The 21,976-nt window shown below is 35.7% G+C and overlaps 1 protein-coding gene across 1 annotated transcript in view; it reads left to right on the forward strand.

Moving 5' to 3' along the window:
• The window catches only part of LOC128985465 (uncharacterized), a 46,872-nt gene extending 24,896 nt beyond the window's left edge, over positions 1–21,976 (forward strand). Inside the window, exons 6-16 of the mRNA XM_054404959.1 lie at positions 3,125–3,260; positions 3,541–3,658; positions 4,861–4,969; positions 9,196–9,866; positions 12,423–12,490; positions 12,887–13,008; positions 13,158–13,214; positions 14,779–14,908; positions 18,021–18,160; positions 18,912–19,391; positions 21,788–21,976. Of these exons, the coding sequence (XP_054260934.1) occupies positions 3,125–3,260; positions 3,541–3,658; positions 4,861–4,969; positions 9,196–9,866; positions 12,423–12,490; positions 12,887–13,008; positions 13,158–13,214; positions 14,779–14,908; positions 18,021–18,160; positions 18,912–19,008 (1,648 nt within the window). The 3' untranslated portion in view covers positions 19,009–19,391; positions 21,788–21,976. The remainder of the gene's footprint in view (positions 1–3,124; positions 3,261–3,540; positions 3,659–4,860; positions 4,970–9,195; positions 9,867–12,422; positions 12,491–12,886; positions 13,009–13,157; positions 13,215–14,778; positions 14,909–18,020; positions 18,161–18,911; positions 19,392–21,787) is intronic.

Genomic DNA, 21,976 nt, shown 5'->3' on the forward strand with positions numbered 1-21,976 from the left:
AGTTGTAAATAGTGTTGTGGCCTCTTGATCTGTGTCACATCCGGTAACCACATTATCAACATAAAATGAAGACTTCAACCTTTCATTAAGATTATCAAGTTCACAATTTGACAAATGATGAAAAACAGTAGCACTGAGTAAAAATGGACTGGATATGATTCCAAACGGAACCCTACAAAATCGATACTCCTCAATATTATCCTTAGTAGGTGCTGACAAAGGATCTTTGAGCCACAGAAATCTAGTTACATCTCTATCTGGAGTTTGAAGATTTATTTGAAGGAATGCTTTCTCAATATCAGCAATAATTCCAATAGCATTCATTCTAAAAGGTAAAAGTAAACTACATAGGTTTTCCAAAATTACAGGTCCACGGTAAAGACAATCATTAAGACTATTGTTGCCTTTTCTGGTTTTGGCTGACGCGTCATACACTATCCTAAGTTTAGTTGAGGTTTTCGACTCAGTGATAATAGGGTGATGAGGTATATAGTGAAGGACTCCATCGTTTCTGTCTGAAAAACTCACTCGTTCGATTATACCGTCTTTCAATTGGGTTTGAATTACCGAGTCGTATTCACATAGAAGATTATGTTTGTCTGAAAGTCTATCTGTTAAAGATTTCAAACGACCGAGAGAAAGATTGTAGTTTGTGGGTAAATTTGGAGGATAATCTTTCCAAGGCCAGGAAACTGAATAACGACCATTCTCAAATTTAACAGTCTCATTAAATTTAATCAATGAGATGTCATCATCTTTCACGTGTGGGTCATCCTTAATACCAATAGTCTCTAATTGGCACAAGTTTTTGATGTCGTCACCTTCACAAATATTGATATCTGGCTTTAAAGTTTGTGGTGACCTAGGAAATAAGTTGTTGGGTTTTACTAGAGTAAGAAAAGATGACTCGTACATCAGAGGGAAATGATCATTGTTATCGTTATGCCTACCAGTTACGATCCAACCAAATTTGCTATTCACTAAGAATAAGCCTGGTGAAATTTCTATCTTCTGACCCTGAATGATATCAAAATAATAATCGTTCCCTATTAATAGATCAATATTTTGTGAAGTAAACTGGCCGTCTGCTAACTTTAATTTGGGATAGGAGGAAGCAATTGTATTTAAGTTGATATTGGTACTAGAAACTACCTTCCCAGTGATATGTGGAACAATGTTTACTATAATATCCATACATGTGTCATCGTTCAGCAGTAATCGAACATCTGTTACTTGAGTCTCAACAGTTTTAGATTCACGGTTGCCGAACGTAAATAAAGACAATGATTGACAATATTTACTATTCAAACTCAGTTTAGAAGCCAAACCTTTGGACACATAAGACCTCTGACTACCACTATCAAAAAGAACACCACAACGCGTTTCTTGTTTAGTATCAGCATTACGCAAAGTAATAGTTGCAGTTTGAAGAATAACACTCTCCGACATAGAAATTAAAGCAGACTCTTCGGTATTTATAGGTACCTTGCTCGGGTTGAAGTTACTTGCAGGCAAAGCTTTGGCATGATTAGTTGATCGGGTGTCTACTTTGATGGTGTTTCTAGAAATTTGGTCTGTAGGAAACTGTTTGGTACATAAGCTTCTATTGTGATTATTCTGCTGTTTACAGTAAACACACCTTTTATGTGATTTACAAAATTTCACAGTGTGTCCCTTACTTAAACATACGTAGCACCTACCTTGAATTGCTTTCTTACGTGCCTCAGCAGATTGATATTTTGTACATTGGTCATTCCAATGTGTTCCTTCACAAAAAATACAATTTAATTTATCGTTTCCCACGAGTGAGTGGGTAGTTGTCAACCTCTTAGTGTCCGCCTGTGGATTCGGAACAGTAACAAAACTATTAGAGTAAGATGAAGTGCTAGGTGTTGAGGTCGTCAGTTGCTCTGCTTTCTCCCGAATCGAAATTAAGTTATTTACAAATTTGCACAAAGTTTTAACATCCAATTCCCCAGAAATATTCATTTCTTCAACTTTCAAAACAATTTCATAGGGCAGCTTACTGAAAATTTGAGAAACAAAGTAGTTAGAAGTAACGTCTTCACCTAAGGCTTGAAGACAACGCATATGTTTCTCAATGTTATCAAATCCTCGCCTTAGTGTTACCGTGTCACTGGACTTGATAGGTGGCATATCCCTCAAGGCACAGTAATGAGAATTCACTATTACCTGTTTCTTAGCAAATCTGTCTTTCAACAAGGTAATAGCAATATCATAGTTTAGATCTGTAATGGGGAGTCCAGCGATGCAACGTTTAGCGTCACCTTTTAATTGTGCAATCAAATAGTTAAATTTGTCAACGTTACTGAGTGTGGGGTGGCTATGAATGGCAGACTCAAAACTATCCCAAAACTCCTGCCACCGTAGCATGTCCCCTTGGAAGGTTGGTAATACCAACTTTGGTAGTTGAACATACTGGTGCTGTATAGTTGGTATTGGCTGAACGGTAGACGTATCAGGCACTGTTGCCTGTGACTTATTAGTTTGAGAAATATCTAGTCTTACCGTAAGCTGTGCAAGCACCTCCTCACAGTCCATCATAGTATTTATGAAGTCGTCCTCTGTGGTGGGTCCTTCAGTTTGTCCATCTTCAGTAATAGGCTCGGTGTCCAAACGTTTTTGAATTTCTTCCACTCTCTTTACAAAGCTTGTCAAAGTCCGTAGTCGTGTTTGAAGTTGTAGTTCTGTTAAGTCTGTAGTCTCCAAGAATGCATTTGTATCAGTAGTATAAGTCTTCAGTCGTAGTAAGGCAGATTTCAATCGAAGGTCCCATCTTGAAGTCATTCTTTGTTATTCGGGAAAGTGAAGTTCAAAGTTGGAAGTTGTAACAATTTTGAGTAAAGAAGTTAAGTTTAGAAAGTTGTAAAAAGTTAAAGCAGGAAACCACACTCTGCTACCATATAGTGATATCCGTGGATAAGTAAAGTTATGTTTGGTTTTCCTGCTTTAAATTAAGTTTTAAGTTAATAAATGTAGAATAAATAAAGAGTTAAAATTGTATCAACTTTCTTTCTTTAGTATTAGTTTATTTACATTCAATTATTTTCATGGAAACCAAAAATAAAAACCAGCTGTCTCAGCACAAATAGTGTCTTTTCAGGTTAAGGTTGCGGAAGCCGGAGACAGTTTTCGTAGACTCGTCGAAACATGTTACATGTGGTAAGATCAAGGAAGAATCTTCCGATCCTTTTGCTGAACCTTCCGTCAGAGAGCCTGAGAGGAAGCGTTTAAAAAGGGTAAAGAGAAACCTCTTGTTTTCATTATCAAATTAGGATTTAAAAAAATAATAAGCCATTAACATTTCACTATGATTGCACTTTAGTACCTAATATATCGAACATAAGTTCTTGTTTGACCTTATGATGTTTAAATAGGTAATGGATCTTACAAAATAAAATATTTTAGTGAAAATACAATCAGGCAAATGGAAATTCACTTTGTTTTTAGGATTGCTGCATGAGTGTTTTGTTGTTTTCCATACCCTTGATTGTTTTCTAACGTGAAGACATTTTTTAGTACAAGAGGGGGGTTGATGGCAAAAAGTATGTTTGTCGAGGCCATGACGAGGATCCGGAAAGATGGAATGCAACTGTTCCCAATGGAGTGAAGCCTTTCCGGATAAAGGATGAGAAAGGTGGGTGATTTTATGTCTTGTCCGTAAGTTTAGATTAGTTCGATAAAGATTAAAAACCTGATTTCATGTCACGTAAACTATATTACTAATAATCACTAGGCCTATCATCAAACTGACCCATACTTTCTCCCATCAGCATGTCAACAATTCAATACACACACTCCATAAAAGGTTCTAGAGAAGCGTTTTTAATTATTATGTCAACCTCAGAAATAACCCAAATAAGTTGTACACTTATGGAAGAATTATTGAGGAGAAAAGTGTAAATATATATGTGTATATACAGTTTATAAGTTTTAGTGTATACAAGTGTTGGCAAGCCTGTCAGACATTTAAAACAGTGCCAGAACTGTAACTGCCATTCAACCTTCTACCTCTGAAGAAGCCGCTGAAGGGGCGAAATATCAGTTTAATGTGTACTTTTTATGTATTCTATTGACCTCCTGGGACTCTTTATTCAGGTGAGTTAGTTGTGTATCCTTCCTTTCTCCTCAATAACTATTCCAAAGCCAAGTTGCTTTTTTCCCTTAAAAAAACTACACTTATGGAACATCGACTGTTGGTATCTACGCTGTATATATCTGTTTGAGTACTTTACTACTCATGTACCCAATATACAACGTCAAGTCTCGCCATTATGACGAATTATACTGGAGAGAAACAAAATTACTGGTGTCGCGATAGTCTAAAGTGCTCCATATAGTTGAATGCTTTTTGGCTGGTGGCGTTTCCATGAGGGTGAGAAAAGTCGGGGGCTCTCGTCACCGTAGTTTTGGCTGCACTTCCAGGAGCAAGATCGAGCCACCAAAGTGGCCCAGTGTAGTGTGAACGGAGACCTGTGGTTGTATGGATGAATATCGCTTTATTGGTTATTTTTTAATATATTTATGATGATGGTTTTAATGGGAAACAATCTTAAAGCCTTGATTAGGTTTCACTTCAGAAATACTTTTTGATAACTTTTAACATGTTTACAGCCGGTTTAAATAATTATATTCTGTCTTGGATCCTCTTTTGCATATCCGACAGTGCCACGACTAGTTTAAGCCACACAATCAAAACTGTATAGTTCTAAAATAATATTGAACCAACATTTCTAAAATATTGCATCTAGATAGATAACAGCCTGTTCAGGTAGCTAAGAATTAAGAGGGTATTAAGAGGAAAGAGGTTATTAATCATTTTTTGAAATATGTTCACAGGCCTCTATCGTGAGTCGATCATCATTCCGGATAAGAAGCTTCCTCCAGGCTGGTCCAAACACACGATAAAGCGAAAGTCAGATAAAAAGTGGGACGTCTTATTGGTCAAGTAAGGATGATTTTGCTTAATGTAGCTCTTTTCCTTGTTAAGTGGGCCAGACTTTCCGTTTATTCACTATCACTAGGTTTTAGAGCAATGGGTTATTTCGATTAGTAATAGAAGTGTTAGTGAATTAAACTTTGGTTAGGTTAGGTTAGTATAGAGTGTAGTGTAGATAGAAAAACCTAACCTAACCACATTCCACTAGTGGTAGTGAATTAACGGAATAGGTGCAGTGGGCCAATTTAAAAACTAAATAGATTAAACTAGAACAACAGAATAACATGTTTATGTAATTGGCCTTAAAACTTCGTAGGAACAAAAATCCTGCCTTGAAATACGAGTTGAAACAAAACAAACTGAAATATAGGGCAAAATTAGTCAGAGCTAAAACAAATTATTTTGAAAATAAAATACAAAAATCAGCCAATATACAAAAAACAGTATGGCAGATTATAAATTCTGAAGTTGGGAAAGGAAAGGGAACAAAAAATAAAAATATTACTTTGAAAGAGGGAAATTGTAGCTTAAGTGATCCTAGAACTATTGCTAACATGTTCAACAATTATTTTACTAATGTTGATCAGGATGTCAGTGGCAACCAATGTGAGAGCAAGATTGAAAATCAAAGTCTTATTGAAAATGAGCAATGTATTAAAAGAGGTTTTGATTTTAAATTTATTGATGCGGGGGAGGTGGAAAAAGTAATTAACTCTTTAAAAAACAAACATTCTGTTGGACACGATGATGTCCCTATTAAAGTTATAAAGCATGCCAAAAAATGCCTGAGCCATATTTTAAGTCATTTAATAAATTCATCTTTTGTATCAGGAATTTTTCCAAATCAATTAAAAAAATCTAAAATAATACCAATTTATAAGAAAGACGACCTAGAAACTGTGTCAAATTACCATCCTATTTCTCTCCTACCAGTAATATCAAAAATTTATGAAAAAATTGTTAACTGTCAGTTATTAAATTATTTAGAAGAATTTAAACTATTAAACAATACTCAGCATGGATTTAGGCCTGGAAAATCTGTAATTACAGCAGCAGTGTCATTCATAGAATCTATAATTGAATCGGTTGATAAAGGGGAGTTCACAATTGGAATTTTCATGGACCTAACTAAGGCATTTGATAGTGTCAACCACACCCAACTGATAGATAAATTACTCATTTTAGGGGTTACAAAAAAATCAATAAAATGGTTTCAGTCATACCTAAATAATCTTTGTCAGTTTGTAGAAATCACACATAATCATGATAACAGAATTACAACATTTTCTTCTGAAACTGAAAGGGTTAAATGTGGTGTACCCCAGGGGTCAATCCTTGGCCCCCTGTTGTTTTTATGTTATATAAATGATGCTGGTGGTGCACTCTCATGTTTACCTCAGAAAAATCTTTGTTTTTATACAGACGATACAAATCTCAAAGTATCGGCTGAGTCAGTGCAACAAGTTGAAATTTTAAGTTTTGTTGAATTGGCAAGCATTGGAAACTTTCTAGAGCAAAATAAATTGAAGCTTAATCCTAAAAAAACTAATTTTTTAACTTTTAAAACAAATCAAAATAAAAAGTTAATTAAACCAAATATCATGTATAATGCAGAAGAAATTGAACATAAACACAGTACACAATTTCTAGGTCTAACTGTGGATCAAAATTTAAACTGGGATGAACATGTTGATAAACTCCTTTCAAAATTATGTTCAGGACTATATTCACTCTCTAGAATGTCTTATTTTTGTAACCATAAAACATTAAAAAACATATATTATGCATTGTCCATTCGCATTTATCCTATGGTTTGTGCCTTTATGGTTCAACTACAATAGCAAATTTGGATAGGATACTTAAACTTAAAAAAATAGCAATAAGAATAATTTTGAAATTAGAACACAATGAAACAACCAAAAACAAATTCAAAGAACTGAAAATTTTAACGGTATATGGCCAATATATTTACGACACAATTATTCTAGTAAAAAACTGCTTGAGCACCTCTGAGACAAATTATCACCCATACAACACTCGGCATAAAAAATTCCTTATTTCAAGTAAACATAAATTAAAATTCTATGAAAAAAAAACCATCCTATATAGGATTAAAATTTTTTAAGCATCTTCCTAATGAAATCAGAAATGAACAAAGCAGGAAGAATTTCATGAGAAAACTAAAACTATATTTAGTAGAGAAAGCATTCTATTCCCTGGAAGAGTATTTTTCCACCTCCCCTCTTAGCGTTAGTACATAATTGATTCAGTTTTGATTATTTTCATTTCCTGGTTCTTGGTTTTTGATTTAGATAATGATCCAAGATATGCAAATCTGTAAATTATTAATTTAAGATAGATTTAGTTGACACCATTCAATTTACAACACTGTACTTTATGAATAAAGCATATTTGATTTGATTTGATTTGATTTATGGCAGTCACTGAGCTAGAATAACAACTCAAAGTATCCCTGGTGCGGTAACTCTGCTCAAATTCGAGACGCTGTAACTTGTTATTTTGGTACCAACTTGAGGAACCATTCAGCTCATTGGTTCATGGCTACAATCCCCAAAACAATTTAGTTCATAACAATCCCCTATTTACTTAGTCCCATTGTACTAAGTACAATGAACTTTACTCCCAGTACATATAGCGGCCAATAACATCTCAAATTCAGTACTTCCTGTAAAACAGCCGTTGCACTAATTTATAATGGATTGTCTGCACAATGTTTAAGTTTACATGTTTGTAATTTCCGTTATCTATATATTTAATACGCGACATGAAACTTTGTGAACAATAAGGCTTTTTTGTTTTAATATTTAACCCCACATATTATATACCAAAATGTTCGTCTAGATGTATAGATGTGCAAACTGGCATTAGATTTTTGAAATATATCTTTTTAAGGGCGTGGGCTGCCCTCAAAGTTCCTTCCATAAGGATAACATTGTGATTGATTTGAATGTTATTATATTCTGAAACAGATGTCAATATAGCCTATAAGTTTAAAAAATCCCAGCTGTTTTGTTTGGTTTTGAAATGTAAACAGTTTGCATGTTTTTTTTAAATAATTAGAAACCCGGCAAAGGAATGTTACCTATAGGACACGACGGGAGAAAAGTTTTACATTTTATTTTCGTTTAAACATGCCAAGGACCCGACGACAAAGAAATATTGCCGGTCGGACACGGTGAGTCAACATACGCAAGCAATGCAAAACGTAAGGACCCAGACGAGGAGCTGGAACAGTTAGTGGCAACGTGTACTTACAAAATTACACTGACAAAAAATACGAGAATTCAGCTGCATTCACTTGGCGAGATGGCATTAAAATGTCAGAAATGTGGTGCGTTACATTTTAAAGAAGAACAAAGAGGACGGGGCGAAGGATTTTCATCCTGCTGCCATAAAGGAAAAGTGAATCTACCACCATACCGAGAAAGCTATTATTTCCAGACCCTACTTAATGGAGCAAATCATTTGAGCAGAAACTACAAAGAGAACATTAGATCATACAACTCTGCGCTCGCAATGGTCAGCACTCGAGCTAAAATTAAAGAACATACTCGAGCTAAAATTAAAGAACATAACGGTGGAGGGCCTTTCATGTATAAGGTGCACGACACAATTTATCACTCAATTGGCACCTTTCAACCGTCAGAAGCGGAGCATCCCACATATGCCCAAATTTATATCTACGACGTCGAAACCGCTGTTCAAGAAAGAATTCTAAACAAAGCTAATGGCTCTTGCAGCACTGAACTCATGCACATTTTGACACAACATTTGGTTGATATTGATCCATACGAGCAAGTTTTCAGCATGATGAGCTCCGTCCTGCAAAATACTCCTACTGAACAGCAAAAAGAACTTGGAATGCATATAGCCAACGATCGAGCTCAAGACCAACGTCGATACAACGACGCAACTTCTAACGACGTTGCTATAATATCCTAATTTATTATTCGTGCGAATTCGCGCGGGTTCACCTAGTTATTATTATTACCATGGTAACAGGCTGGTCTGTGCAATGTTGCCACACACCAACCTTGTTTTAGAGGAGGCTATACTATTACTATAGTTCGGCCTCTTAGAAAACGACCTGCGCGCTAATGCTAAACCAATGCTGAAGGTCGCTTTCTAAGCGGCCAAACTATAGTAATTTAATTTAACCTTTTTGTTTATCCACAGGGTAAAAATTATTCAAATTATTTTTTGTGTGTTTGCAGCAAAGAAGGCCGAAAATTCCGATGCTTCACCGAGCTGTACCATTACTTTGCAGATTTGAAGATTCCGTTCCCTGAAGACACCTTTGACTTTATGGTCGGTCAGAAGACATTGATGATTCGTTCTCAGATGGATGGCGTTATTAAACCAAGTGATGAGGAAAGCCTGGCCCTAGAGTACACATCAGGTAGGCAAACAGGACAGACGGTTCCACATAACCTAAGGCGGAGAAAGAAGACCGGGCAGAATTTACCTGGTCGGACTGATCGAAAAAGGAAACTGGTAACAATGATTGGACTTAATCTTCAAGGTCAGAATGACGTTCGGAAAAGATTCAAAAGAAAGGTTGGGCAGGTGCAGCCTCAAAGAAACAAAATGATAAAAACTTTTGAGGAGAATAAGACTAATGTTGAAAATAAAGTGAGTTTTAAAGTGATATCCAAGGACGAGAAGGAAGCTAAATGTTCAAAACGTCCTGTTAGAAAACGGAAATTGATAAAAAAGGTTGAGCCGAAAGTGCAAAATCAAACAAAAATAAGCCAACTCAGAATCAGAAAGGTTCAGTTGGATTTTTCAGGGCAGGCTAGAGACCAGACGAGTGAGGATGAGGATGAGGAGGTTGGAAAAATAACGAGCATAACTGTTGATCAGCCATTTGAAAAATCCCCTTTAGGTAAGCTCTTGCAAGTATTAATTCCAATTTTGATTAAGATTACCTTCAGATTAAAAGTATTTCATTATGGGTTAGCCTCTGGATCAAGATAATGCAAATATAAAAGGTTTAATTTACCTGTTGCGTCGATTGATCCTTAAGTTATAAAATAACTATAGCCGTTTCGTGCTGCTAAGCCAGCACATCTTCAGGTTCACAACATGAAAATGTGCTCGCTTAGCAGGTCGTAGTTATTTTATAACTTAAGGATCAATCGACGCAACAGGTAAATAAACCTTTTATATTAAAAGTATTTTCGCTTTGTAATTTAGTTTGCTTAAGAGTCCTTGGAGCCTAGACGGGCTAATTCATAAAACAATTAAAGAACTACAAAGATAATCTCTAATCTCACAGTATAGGCTACTAGATATTTAAATTACAATCACTATGGTGTTTGAAATAGTATATTTCGTACCTAGAGCCGAAAATGAGGTTTTGCCGGCTCAAGATAGTTTTTAAGTTTGAGACGAAGTCGAGAACTTAAATCGATCAAGAGCTGCAAAACCATTTCGGTCTGTGGTACGAACGCTATTTTTCACCACACTATACCCTATTACCACTATTCACCACAATAATAATGGCACACTGATAGTCAACACAACTACAACTTTAAGGTTATGTGAAGAAATAATTTGAGGAATCAGCAAAAATAGGCGACAATAGGCTAACACAATTCTATTGCAATGCTATGGATTTTGATTGTGTATTGGGGCCTGTAAAAACCTGCTCGGTCCCCAAATTACGATGACAGCTGGCATGGCCAGCAAAACGTAACTTTCAGCCACCAATTAACATATGTAATACAGCCAAAAACATCATAGTGTGGTGAAAAAGTATTTTTGGATGGTAAATAACTCTTCAGTGGCTGTGTAAAATCAATGAAATTAACATCCAATCAATCCATCTTTATTTGCCATAAGGCCTGGCGCACACGGTCGATTTTCGATCGGCCGATTAAAAAATCTGCCAAAAATAAATCGCCCTTGATTTATGTCTAGGCGCAAACGTGGCGATTTTTTAGTCGAGAAATGGGTTTTTTTTAGTGCGTTTAAGCTATCCTCGAATGGACTTTGTTGAATTAACCTGTGTTTGTGCTCTTCTAATTAGATCAAAGAAAAAAAGAAGACAACTTAGATATTGTTAAATAAATAAATAAATAAAATTGGGTTCATCCGATAGTAAGTCAGAGACTTTTAAATCGACAGTTTTATAAACTATACACTTTACGTGAAAAAAGTTGACAGAAAAAAGTGACAGTAAAAAGTTCTTTAATTACTATAGAATGTCTGTTAAAAGTTTCAGTTTTTATTATAACAGCTGTGGCCTTTTTTAGCAAAGAAAACAACACAACTCACACTTAAGTTCACTGACTCCTGTGGAGAACAAAAAACGACTGGCCGATTTTTTAGTCGACCGTGTGCGCGGACTGATAACAATCTGTACGTTACAGATTTTCGGGTGACAATCGCCTCGCCAACGTATCTGGGGCAAAACTCAGATTTTTAAATCGGCGCAGTTCTCGATCGCCTGTGTGCGCGCTTCCATTCAAATACATGATGCACAGATCGGCCGATGAAATAGTCGCCTCAAAATAATCGCTCGTGTGCGCCTAGCCTAAGGATACATTTACATATCATTGACAAAGTCTATTTGCAGTTTTCAAACCAAGTCTTAACATAAACAACAAAATAATCTTACAGGTATTTAAGTACTTACTTAAAGTACTTACTTAAAGTACATACTTAAGTACATACTTAAAGTAAGGGGTTATTCTCACTGGCCTGCTTTTATTGATTCTCATGAAAAGTAATTTTTTATGGCACATCAGAATTAGCTATTATTAAGGAAATAAATATTTGTCCTTATTTAGAAAATAAAGCACGGTATGGGAAACTGAAAAGTAAACATTTTCTAAAGACTATTAAGCAAATAGAGCTCTCTTTTAGAGATATTACAAAATTGAATAAGTCATATTTCATTATATTATATTCATATTAGTATACATATTAGTATTATATTCATATTATATATTCATGAAAATATAAAATTCATATGAATAGGCCTAATACCACATCAACAAAAATTTGCATTACACAAATGTTGTAAATTTTATTTAGACTATTGTTATTTCACTCCATTCACTCGAGTTGTATCAATTTGAATCTAAAATCTTTTGCTGCTTCGCACAACCCTACTAGATATTAAAATTATAATCACTTTGGTGTTCATAAAATTTTTGGAAGATAAATAACTCTTCAGCATTCAGCAGCTGTTTGAAACCATCCAAGATGGCCGCTAGTCTCCAAGGACTCTTAAATAATGGTGCAATATGACAAAAAATAGAATGACAGGGCAAAAAGTGTCTTTTTAACCCTTGCTCATTTTACAACCACCACGGTCGTGAATCTTTAGCTCTGGTCAAAAAGAGTTACTTACGCGCTAGTGATAAAATATACTATTAATTTTAAATGCATTTAACTTACCTCATGGTCCTGAATTTTGATTGCTTTGCTACAGTACCTGGATCTTCTGATGCTGTCAACACCTGCTGTGGAAAAGTGTTCAGAAAAGAATACCTGTATCAAGTAAGTTTGGTTTGAGAATAAAGCATATTCAGTTAATTGAGAATAAGTTATATAATTTATTTAATGGAAATTTGCTTAGTCGGCAGGTTTGCTGCGGCGGGGGTATTATACATTACTGTGGCTTTGGCAAATATGAAATATTACCAAATCTGCTGCCGTAGCATGGATAATATTTACATTTTACTCATAAACTACCCATACAAATTGCTTGGTCGCAGAAAATTTCCATCCAGATTTTTTGTGACTCTGCTGTAGACACCCTATACTAAATAATTTTAGGTATGAAGATGGACAAAAATCCTTTAGAGAAAAAAATTTTTACCAAAGATGAGACAATTTGTTGCTAGAATTTGAACTCAGTACGCTTGCTTAACAAAACAATTGTTTGTATTGCAGATGCACATGAAGCACTATCACCCGGAGATGGGGGGTATGGCTTTAATGCTTAATGTTACGGACCTCGCTCGCTGGCAGACACTGAAGACAACACCTCGAAACTCATCCCATAGAAGTCCAAGGTATGTGAGGTTTGGTCTTGTAAAATTTTCATTAGTTCATCTTACCTTTAATCAGATTTTTTCATACTTTTGCATTTACATTACAACTCTTAATAAACAAAATTATTTTCAATATTTTGTCGATGAATTGTTTATTTTCTTGTTTACAGAGACAAAGGTCAAAGTCGAAAGAAAACGTTAGATCCATTGGAAGGTACAACCCAAAGGTAAGTGTAATAAAATGTGAAAATCTTTAAAACCTATCTATAGAATATGCTACAAGAGGAAACAGGTTTCTGGGCCAGAAACTTATGGTTATGGCAGCTCCATGCTAAAATCCAAGCTCGAATAGTTACAACTGAAGCATTATAAATTTGTTAGAAAATTTACTGGATGCATTGCACGACAACCATGCGTCCCGAGGTGCAATGATAAGTCAGTGTCACAACGTCCAAAATATAATTCTTGAGCCACATAACGTCAAATATAAACATTTGACTGTTGCACGAGGTCCAAATTTCATCATGTCCAAAAGTACAGTAACTGCAATAAGCATAGTCTTTCTATAACCTCAGAACGTCATGAGATTGGTCGTCTTGAAATAGCACATTACACTTTAAAAAGTAGCAGTTAAACCACGGTTAATAGCTCAGCGCTGTCCCAAGACGTCCTGAGCGTCAAGACACTGTGAATACTGTTTTACCGACTGTATTGCATACTAACCTAACCGAGCGCTGTATGGAGGAGCTTTGGACGTCTTGCGGCAGCTCTGAACTATTGGACGTTGTGCAACTGGTAGCGGCTTTAGAACGTGGTGCTACTGTTAAGTTTGTAAGGATATAAAGTGTGCTGTAGCATGAAGACCAATTCCATGAGGTCCAAAGCTTGTAGAAAGACTATGTTTCTTGTAATTACTGTACTTTGAACTTAACGAGATTTGGATGTTGTGAGACAGGTCAAAAATTATATTTTGGATGTTGTGCCACTGACTTATTATTGGACGTCGTAGCGTTTGGATGTCGAGCAACACTCCCAATTTATTTACATACATCTTTACCGATCAAGTAAGCAAAGGTTGGCAGCCTTTACTTTGCTATTGCCCGTCCACATGGACTACAAAGGCTTGTTCGTGAACATATTCAGCAAAGCAAGGGTTGAGCCTGTACAGTACAAAAAGTGGATGTACTGATAAAAAATAGTGACATGTACTAGGATCCGAACCCACGACATCGCTGCCTCGGGCCCGAAGTTTGTGGTGCTACCAACCGAGCCACTGACTGACAATTTAACTGATACAAAGTGGGAACCTGAGTTTTGCCAACGGGTGTCAGGTAGATGGGGGGATGCCTTCGGCCACCTCTTGGTGCGGAGATTTGTCAACGGTGGTGGTGGGAGAAAGAGTGTGACGGAGGGAGGGAGAGCGATTGTCAGGGTTGTCTACGCTTGGCAGTTATGCGCTTGTCGCAGTGGGTTAGGTTAGGTTAAAAATTCAATACATTTCCTTTCACAGTCAGAGATGAATAACTCCATTACTTTGAATACAGTCAGCATCCTGCCTGGTTTGTCCACCCCTAGCGGAAGCCACTCTCACGGTCACGTGTAATCGCTCTCGCTCAACCCACAACCGTTGGCAAAACTCCGCAGTATGTGGAATTCATGGATGGGGACCCTTTCTACCTGATACCCGTTGGCAAAACTCCTACACTCATAAAAAGTTACCAGTATTACATTAATTACTACTGAATTGAATAATTTTGTATCATATAATATAGATGTTAATTTTACTTCTAGGAGAAAGTGTACATGTGGAGAAAAAAAATCCATAGCTGTAAAAAAAGAAGATGATGAGAAATTGTCTTTCAATGAATGGCACAACTCAGCGACATCTGATTCTGATACATTGTCCGCAGATGAAAGCAAGGTACATTGTAATTTAGTTTTTTTTTATCTTGACAAATAGGAATGGACGGGATTTTACCTTTAGTTCGGGACGATATTTTGATTTAATTTCTGATTTTTGGTGCGGAAACAAAAAACGATTTCTTTTTGTTTTTTGGAAGAAAAAGCATTTGGCTTAGGAATACATTCTAACCTTGATATAACGAACCTCGATATAACGAATTCCTTGATAGAGTAGAACCTCGCTAATTCGAACCTCTATAATTATAAATATTTGTCTGTTCTGCTCAGAAAAGTTCTAAAATTCAATAAATAATATACCAATAATTCAAAGTGATTTTTACTCTTACTGAGTCTCTACAATTCGAATTTGCACATACTCGAGGTACTTGAGCCTCTACAATTCAAATTTTGTTGCCCTCGAAATTTTACCTCCAAATTCAAAGTCAACCTCTTCTACAATTCAACTGCGTTACCGTATAGTAAGCCTCTGTAATTTGAATTCAGGACAAAAATATGCCTGTTGAAACATGAACTGACGCTCTTATTGATGTTTCCACGATGTGTTCATTAGTCTCCGGTCCCTCAAACTCTCTACGCTTTTAACTGGGACCTCCATAATTCAAATTTTATTTATCTGACCTCTATAAATCAAACTCTCTAAATTTCAAACTTCCCATGGTTAGAAACTTTGCGTTTCCTCTGAAATTCGAATTAGCGAGGTTCTACATTCATAACAATTTTTTTTAAATCCCCTAGAACTCTCCATAAGACACAATGAATATTTTAACTCTACATAACGAACAAACCATATCAACAACCTTTATTTAACAAATTTTTCGATGATCCGGGCTAAAATAAGACACCTCAATATAACGAATTTATCATTGCCAGAACCTCTACATAGCAAATGTAACCTCTACTTAACAAATTCTCTACGTCTTTCCCTTGATATAACGAACCTTCCCCCACATTACTGTTTTTGAAACATCATAGTTTCTTGATAAAAATTAAATAGAATGGTGACGTCAACACTTGCTCTAACATTCGTCTGCTCTTTTTTTACACATCTGTCTGCTGTGCGCCATGTCCCAACTGATTTCATTCACTAAGGATTGATGACGACGTAATGCTTAGTAAACTGGGATTGGGTGATAGGTAACTATGGTGACTTGTTGAATTTTTATATTAAGGGAAACTTAAGAGAGAACAGAAGAACAAAGAGAAAGAATAGCAACATCTTTTACGAGTGTTTTTATTATCTTTAAATGATTATACATTTTTATGATCACTTATCTTATATTTTTATTATTTTCAATACAATTTGTTTCAACTAAGGCAACACCAATGCTATAGTTGATTTTTATTATTGACATACTATTGTTGTGATAAAGCAGTACGGTAGCCTATCTTGAGCAGAAGCTTACAAAACTCTCTACTGTTTTGTTCTTAAGTGATTGTGATTTATTGCTCTATACAGTGTTTGGTGATTTTAGGTAAGCTGTGATTTTATTAAATTTCACAGTTTGTAAACTGAACCAATGCCCAAGGCCAATGCCTCGAAATGTCATGGTTGCGCAATATGATTGTTTAATGTTTTATTTTGTTGATACAAATTTTAAATTGTGACATAAATGGTTTTTTTTACACAGTATTAGTGTTTTATGGGTTTGCTATCTTTTTCATACCATGTTGGATAACCGTGGTTTTCACTATCCGTAGTCTACCTCCACCTTATTACCTCGGATAATGAAGGTTCTATAATTGTCAATACTGTACTGTAAAGTATTGTAGCCTATGCTTCTTAATTGTGTTTTAATGAGGTCAAATCTCAACCTATATTGACCGATGCTGTTTTTTTACCTCTACTGAACAGCAAAATTTCTTGAAAACCTAACCTAAATGCAACGAACCTCGTTTTAATGAAATCCTTGATAGAAGAGTAGACAGAATTGACCAAGAAATGTTGTTGTTATTGTCAGTAGTATTACAGTAGAGTCCCGCAAACTCGGCATAATGTGGACTGGAAGGGTGCCGAGTTTGTGAAATGCTGGGTTATCAGGAACTAGGGTTAAAAATAAGAACAATAAAATTTTTAAGCCTTTTACCTGCCTTCTTTTTTATATTTATAATACAAGTCATCAGATATAGTACAACAAATCCTTTTTACGAGTTGCGAATGATTTGACTTGAGCTGGCTTGAGTCCATGTTGAATTCGGACTCAAAAAATCACTAATTTTCCGAGCCAGGTAATGGCCGAGTTATCCAGACTGCGGGGTTATCGAGTGCCGTGTTTGTGGGACTCTACTGTATATAGGTTTTTGATTGTTATATGTGTAGATTTTCTTTTCCTTAGTATTGTGATAGATTTAGCCTATATTGTATGACGAAGCCTATTTCATGTAATATGATTTATGGTGAATAAAGATTTATGATTTCTGATATAACAAAAATTTAGTTCTGCCCGTTCAGATTCGTTATACCAAGGTTGGACTGTGCATTAAGGTTGAATGACGTATAATAATACGTTTGTATAATAATAATAAAGAGGAATAAATGTGTTGTATTGTATGTTAATCAATCGAGATTGAGTTGTAACAAAAAACTAATTATTGTTTTTTTGAGATAGTAAATATGAAATATATGTCAACTAGAAATATGATTTATACTGAATGATTTTAATTGTTTTCGAGAGAGAAAAATACTTGCACCGACCTTCGTTGGTATTGTGGAGGTGTAGATCGGCGACGTCTGGCTGGGGTACCCCATCTTCAATGCTGTTGCCGTTGGTCAGCCGTGATGGCGTCTATATCCTGTGCAGTACTGTATTGTACACTATCACTGACTGTCACTTATTAAAAGTTTATAGAACGCAACTAAAATATCTTTCTCATAAATCCTCAGAAAAATAAAGATACCTTTCGATACAAAAAAAATTAAAATCTTTACCAGGGCAAATAAAAGTTAATAGTATTATCGTTTTAAAATTACTGCGGGTAGCGTAATGCTTGATGTGATCGCAATGATCGCAGTGGACTGTGCCTGAGCTGCGGTGAGTGTGTGTGTGGTGGGCACACGATAAGAGAGTTCAAAGGTTAGAAGGAATTGGTTCCTAACAAAATGTTTGTCATAGAAACACATGATGCTGTATTACGCAGAAATGGACCATCCGTACACAAAACCAGGACTACAACCTTCTTGGATGCTATGGGACGAGACCACAATGTCATGTGACGTCCATAAGGTCAACATGGTGACTGATCAAAGTTGCAGGTATGGTTCAGTAAATGTTTCTAGAAACGATATTTGTTGATAAAAGTGGAACATTACTGGACTATGTAAAATTACTTTGGTATTCCAATATGATTCGGTTTTTACCAAAAACACAATGAGATTAAAAAAGCAGTTGCGTTTCTGAATTGTTCGGTAAAAAGCTTTGAAAAAAAATTTCAATTGTAAAATATTTGAATTATAAAAATGTCAACCTACTTAATAGCAGTATTCATAGTCAATCCAACTTCCAATATCTTTTGTAAAAGAAATCATCAGTTTGTTCAAGAGTAGGTTTTTTAGTATACCCTTGATCCGATCGTTTTAATTATCCGAATTCCTTGTAAAAAATAATTTAACAATATTCTTCACAAAATATGTTTATATAGTGATAATAGCCTAGATTAAAGATTTTGGAATTTTTACAACATCTTAGGTTAAGTAAAATTATATAATTTTGAGTCATTATTATGGATTTAGCTTAATCTGTTAGCCTTTTGACAGCGGTTTATACAAGTGTTAAGCATAATAATGTGCTTCAGTATAAGTTGGAGCCCTTAATCACTTAAGATTAATAATATTTTACTGTATCCGTTCTGATTAGTTATTTCATATTGAGCCATCCAAGGTTCAATAAACATTTATTTTATACCCGTTTCATTTATTAGAATTTATACTGTTCAGTATCTTAAAATAACAATTTTACTGTAAAATATAAATTTTAAAGCCTCACTAATTATTAATCTATTTACAGATCAGAAACTATAAATACCAAAGAAATGCCTTACGAATTGCAATCAATAGTAGTTAAAGAAGAACCAATAATCATCAAGAAAGAAGTGGAGTATTAATGACAGTTTTACTCACAAAAATCAAGATCGGAAGTTACACGGAAAAATAAACTTAATGAACTACTGGAGTGGGAAAGATCCAAGAGGAATAACATTTTCAGGCATTAAAATAATTTGAATAAACTAACAAATTGTAAAGGTAAAAAGGAGTCCTATATGTGTCAGGTGTTGATAATTGAAGTGTATTTAGGGATCAGATGGTCGTTTTCAAAAGACACTCTTTTGTCATAAAGAAATCATACATCTTAAAAACACAAATTTGTGCCCCAGGAAAGTGATAAATTCCAATGTCTTTGGAAGAAGAGAAAAAATAATCATTGATTATGGTTTGAGTAAGAACTTGAGTGAAAATGAAGATATAAAAATCATGTATTTGTGATAAGGTAAGAAACTCCATTGCATCCAATACATAAGGCACTAACACTGTTCTTAAAGGTCTCAACAAACGCCCATCACGATAAAGATAGGTACAGTAGACTCCCTCTTATCCGGACTCCTCGGGACCGAGGCCAGTCCGGATAACGGGGTTTCCGGTTAAACCGATGTCCCCAAAAACTTGTTACGTAACCCAAATATTTGACTTAAATTTAGGAGAGCATTATATTTAGACACAAGATCACTGGTCTCAAAATCTTTCCCACGTGAACAGTTGTTTCAGTACCGCCCACTTCCTGCTGAACTAGTCCGGTTAAACCAATCTGCTGATAAAAATTGTCGGGTTATAGAGATGTCATTTCCGCCGAGTGTAGTCCGGTTAAAAGGTGTCCGGATAAGAGAGTCTACTGTAGTAAAAATCATGCATGATGTGTTCTTTCTCTGATTTAAGGTGTCAATTGAAGTGTAGGGTTGATAAAAATGTATGAGTAATATAGAGGTTCAGAAAAGGCTGTAGGTTTGCACAACAAGGCCGAATTTGTGCGTCAATTAGTTAAACACGTTCGCTGCTGAGTACTAGATGCTGGGACGGCGCCAGGAGCTGAACTAGCGCTCGCCGCTGCCTAACATTGCCGCTCATACACTGAATTGCAGTAAAAACAACAGTAGTTATACTGCATAGCAATGTTCTGCAATAAAACTGGCTTTGGACATAGTACCAAGGGATTCTGATAGATAGCAGCACTACCCAGGTTGCAGTCGGTAAAGTAGTGTCGCTATCAAGCAGGAAAGAGGTGGGACAAATCCCTTTCTATACGACCCTGGTGGTGATTTTGGGGAACTATATTTTTTATTGTCAGAAAAGTACGTCCCCACGAGCTGCAAAGAAATATAGGACACTCGTGACGAGCTGGCTGATCCATGTAAACGTTAAACAACAATGAACGGTGACGTTCCGGAACGTTTCTAGCTCCTGGCGCCGTGGCCCCGCTGATGTTCCGGAACGTCTGTAGCGAACGTGTTAAGTAACAAAACTTAAGGACATTTTGCAAGTGACTTCCAATTGGGTATATCTCTCAAATTTCTGTGGACAAGACTAAGGGCCATGTTATACGGGCAGCTTTGTGGCAGCAGTTTTTACATCACATATAAGTCAAGCCTACCAGGCAACAGTCTTCCTTGTGTGCAAGTAATACTAGCGTATCTGTTGCGTCGAATCCTGTAAATTCAGCGCGAGCGTTAACAACTCGTCCGGACCTGGCAGCAAATACGCATCAGAAAAGTCGCCAGTGACCTAAGTTGCTGTTATACGGGCAGCATTAACGCGGCATATCTGCTACCTCACCCTCACCACACACTACCCTTGCGCATTCGGCACTCATCGCGGCGTTTATGCTGCTCGTATAACAGCTCCACCAACAATTGCCACGGCGTTTTTCCACTGGTAAAATAACCAAGTTTTTGATCAACGTGAGCATTTTATCTGCTGTGACAAAACTGCTCATATGACATTGATCAGCAAAATGTCCATACCTTTTGTCCTGTTTTCGTCCAAAACTGATGGTTGGCCTTGTACTAATATGAACGACTTCCTACAAACTCATTAAACTTCTCACGCACATTGATTAGCGGTGGGGCATACGGGAGGGACTAAGGCTAACATATCTTGTAGTGTCAGAGTTCGCCGCTAGAACCGTTAAGTTGAAAAATTTAAATTAATTTTTTTTAAATTTTTAGTTATAAAATTAACTTTTTAATTATAAATTTTTTTTAATTATAAAATAAATTTTTAATTTTTAAAATTTAACTGTCATAACATAACCTAACCAACCAGATTGTTGATAAATATAAAAACTAAAGATAAAAATCTAATTAATGATCACTTATAATTTTTAATTATAAATTAATTTTAAAATTTAGTAGGCCTATTATAAAATTAAACTGTCATAACCTAACCTAACCAACCAAACTTGCTGATACTATAAAAAAGATATAAGATAAAAATCGAATAAAGGTTCAATATTTAAAAAAAGTTCTGTTCATAAATAAAATTATAAATGCATCAAATTCTAACAAAAGATGTACAGTTAAGAAGTGTTCGCATTCTAAGCAAAAATCGCTGACAAAAAGTTAATTTCCCCGGCTGGTTTCAAACCCGGGACCTCCTGAACACCAATCAGAAACACTCTCAACTACGCCACGAACTCCGCTGAAATCACATCGTCTCGTTACGGTAATCGTGTTGCCTCAATAGAAGACATTAGCCACTAGAGATATGACGTCACTACACCTTTAGCCTAAGTCCCTCCCGTGTGCCCATTCCCATTGATTAGTGTAAGCGAACTTACCGAAAAATTGTTTTTGTGTTCATTTAAACATAATATTTTATGTTTTCTATTTTCAGAATTGCTGCCCTTTTGTGATTTGATGAGAGATGTATTCACCATTGAAATAACCGAATGACTTTCTAAAATTCTTATATTCTTTTCATGCACAATCATTAAATCTTCCATCACGTCCTGTAATTTTAGAGTTTATTTTTTATTTTTGTTGCCTTGCTATTATAAAAATTTTATTTTTTAGTTATTGTTTT

The sequence above is a fragment of the Macrosteles quadrilineatus genome, unplaced genomic scaffold (assembly GCF_028750875.1).
Source record: "Macrosteles quadrilineatus isolate MER2022 unplaced genomic scaffold, UCM_ALF_1.0 Scaffold_2__2_contigs__length_208266976, whole genome shotgun sequence".
NCBI classification, from domain to species: domain Eukaryota; kingdom Metazoa; phylum Arthropoda; class Insecta; order Hemiptera; family Cicadellidae; genus Macrosteles; species Macrosteles quadrilineatus.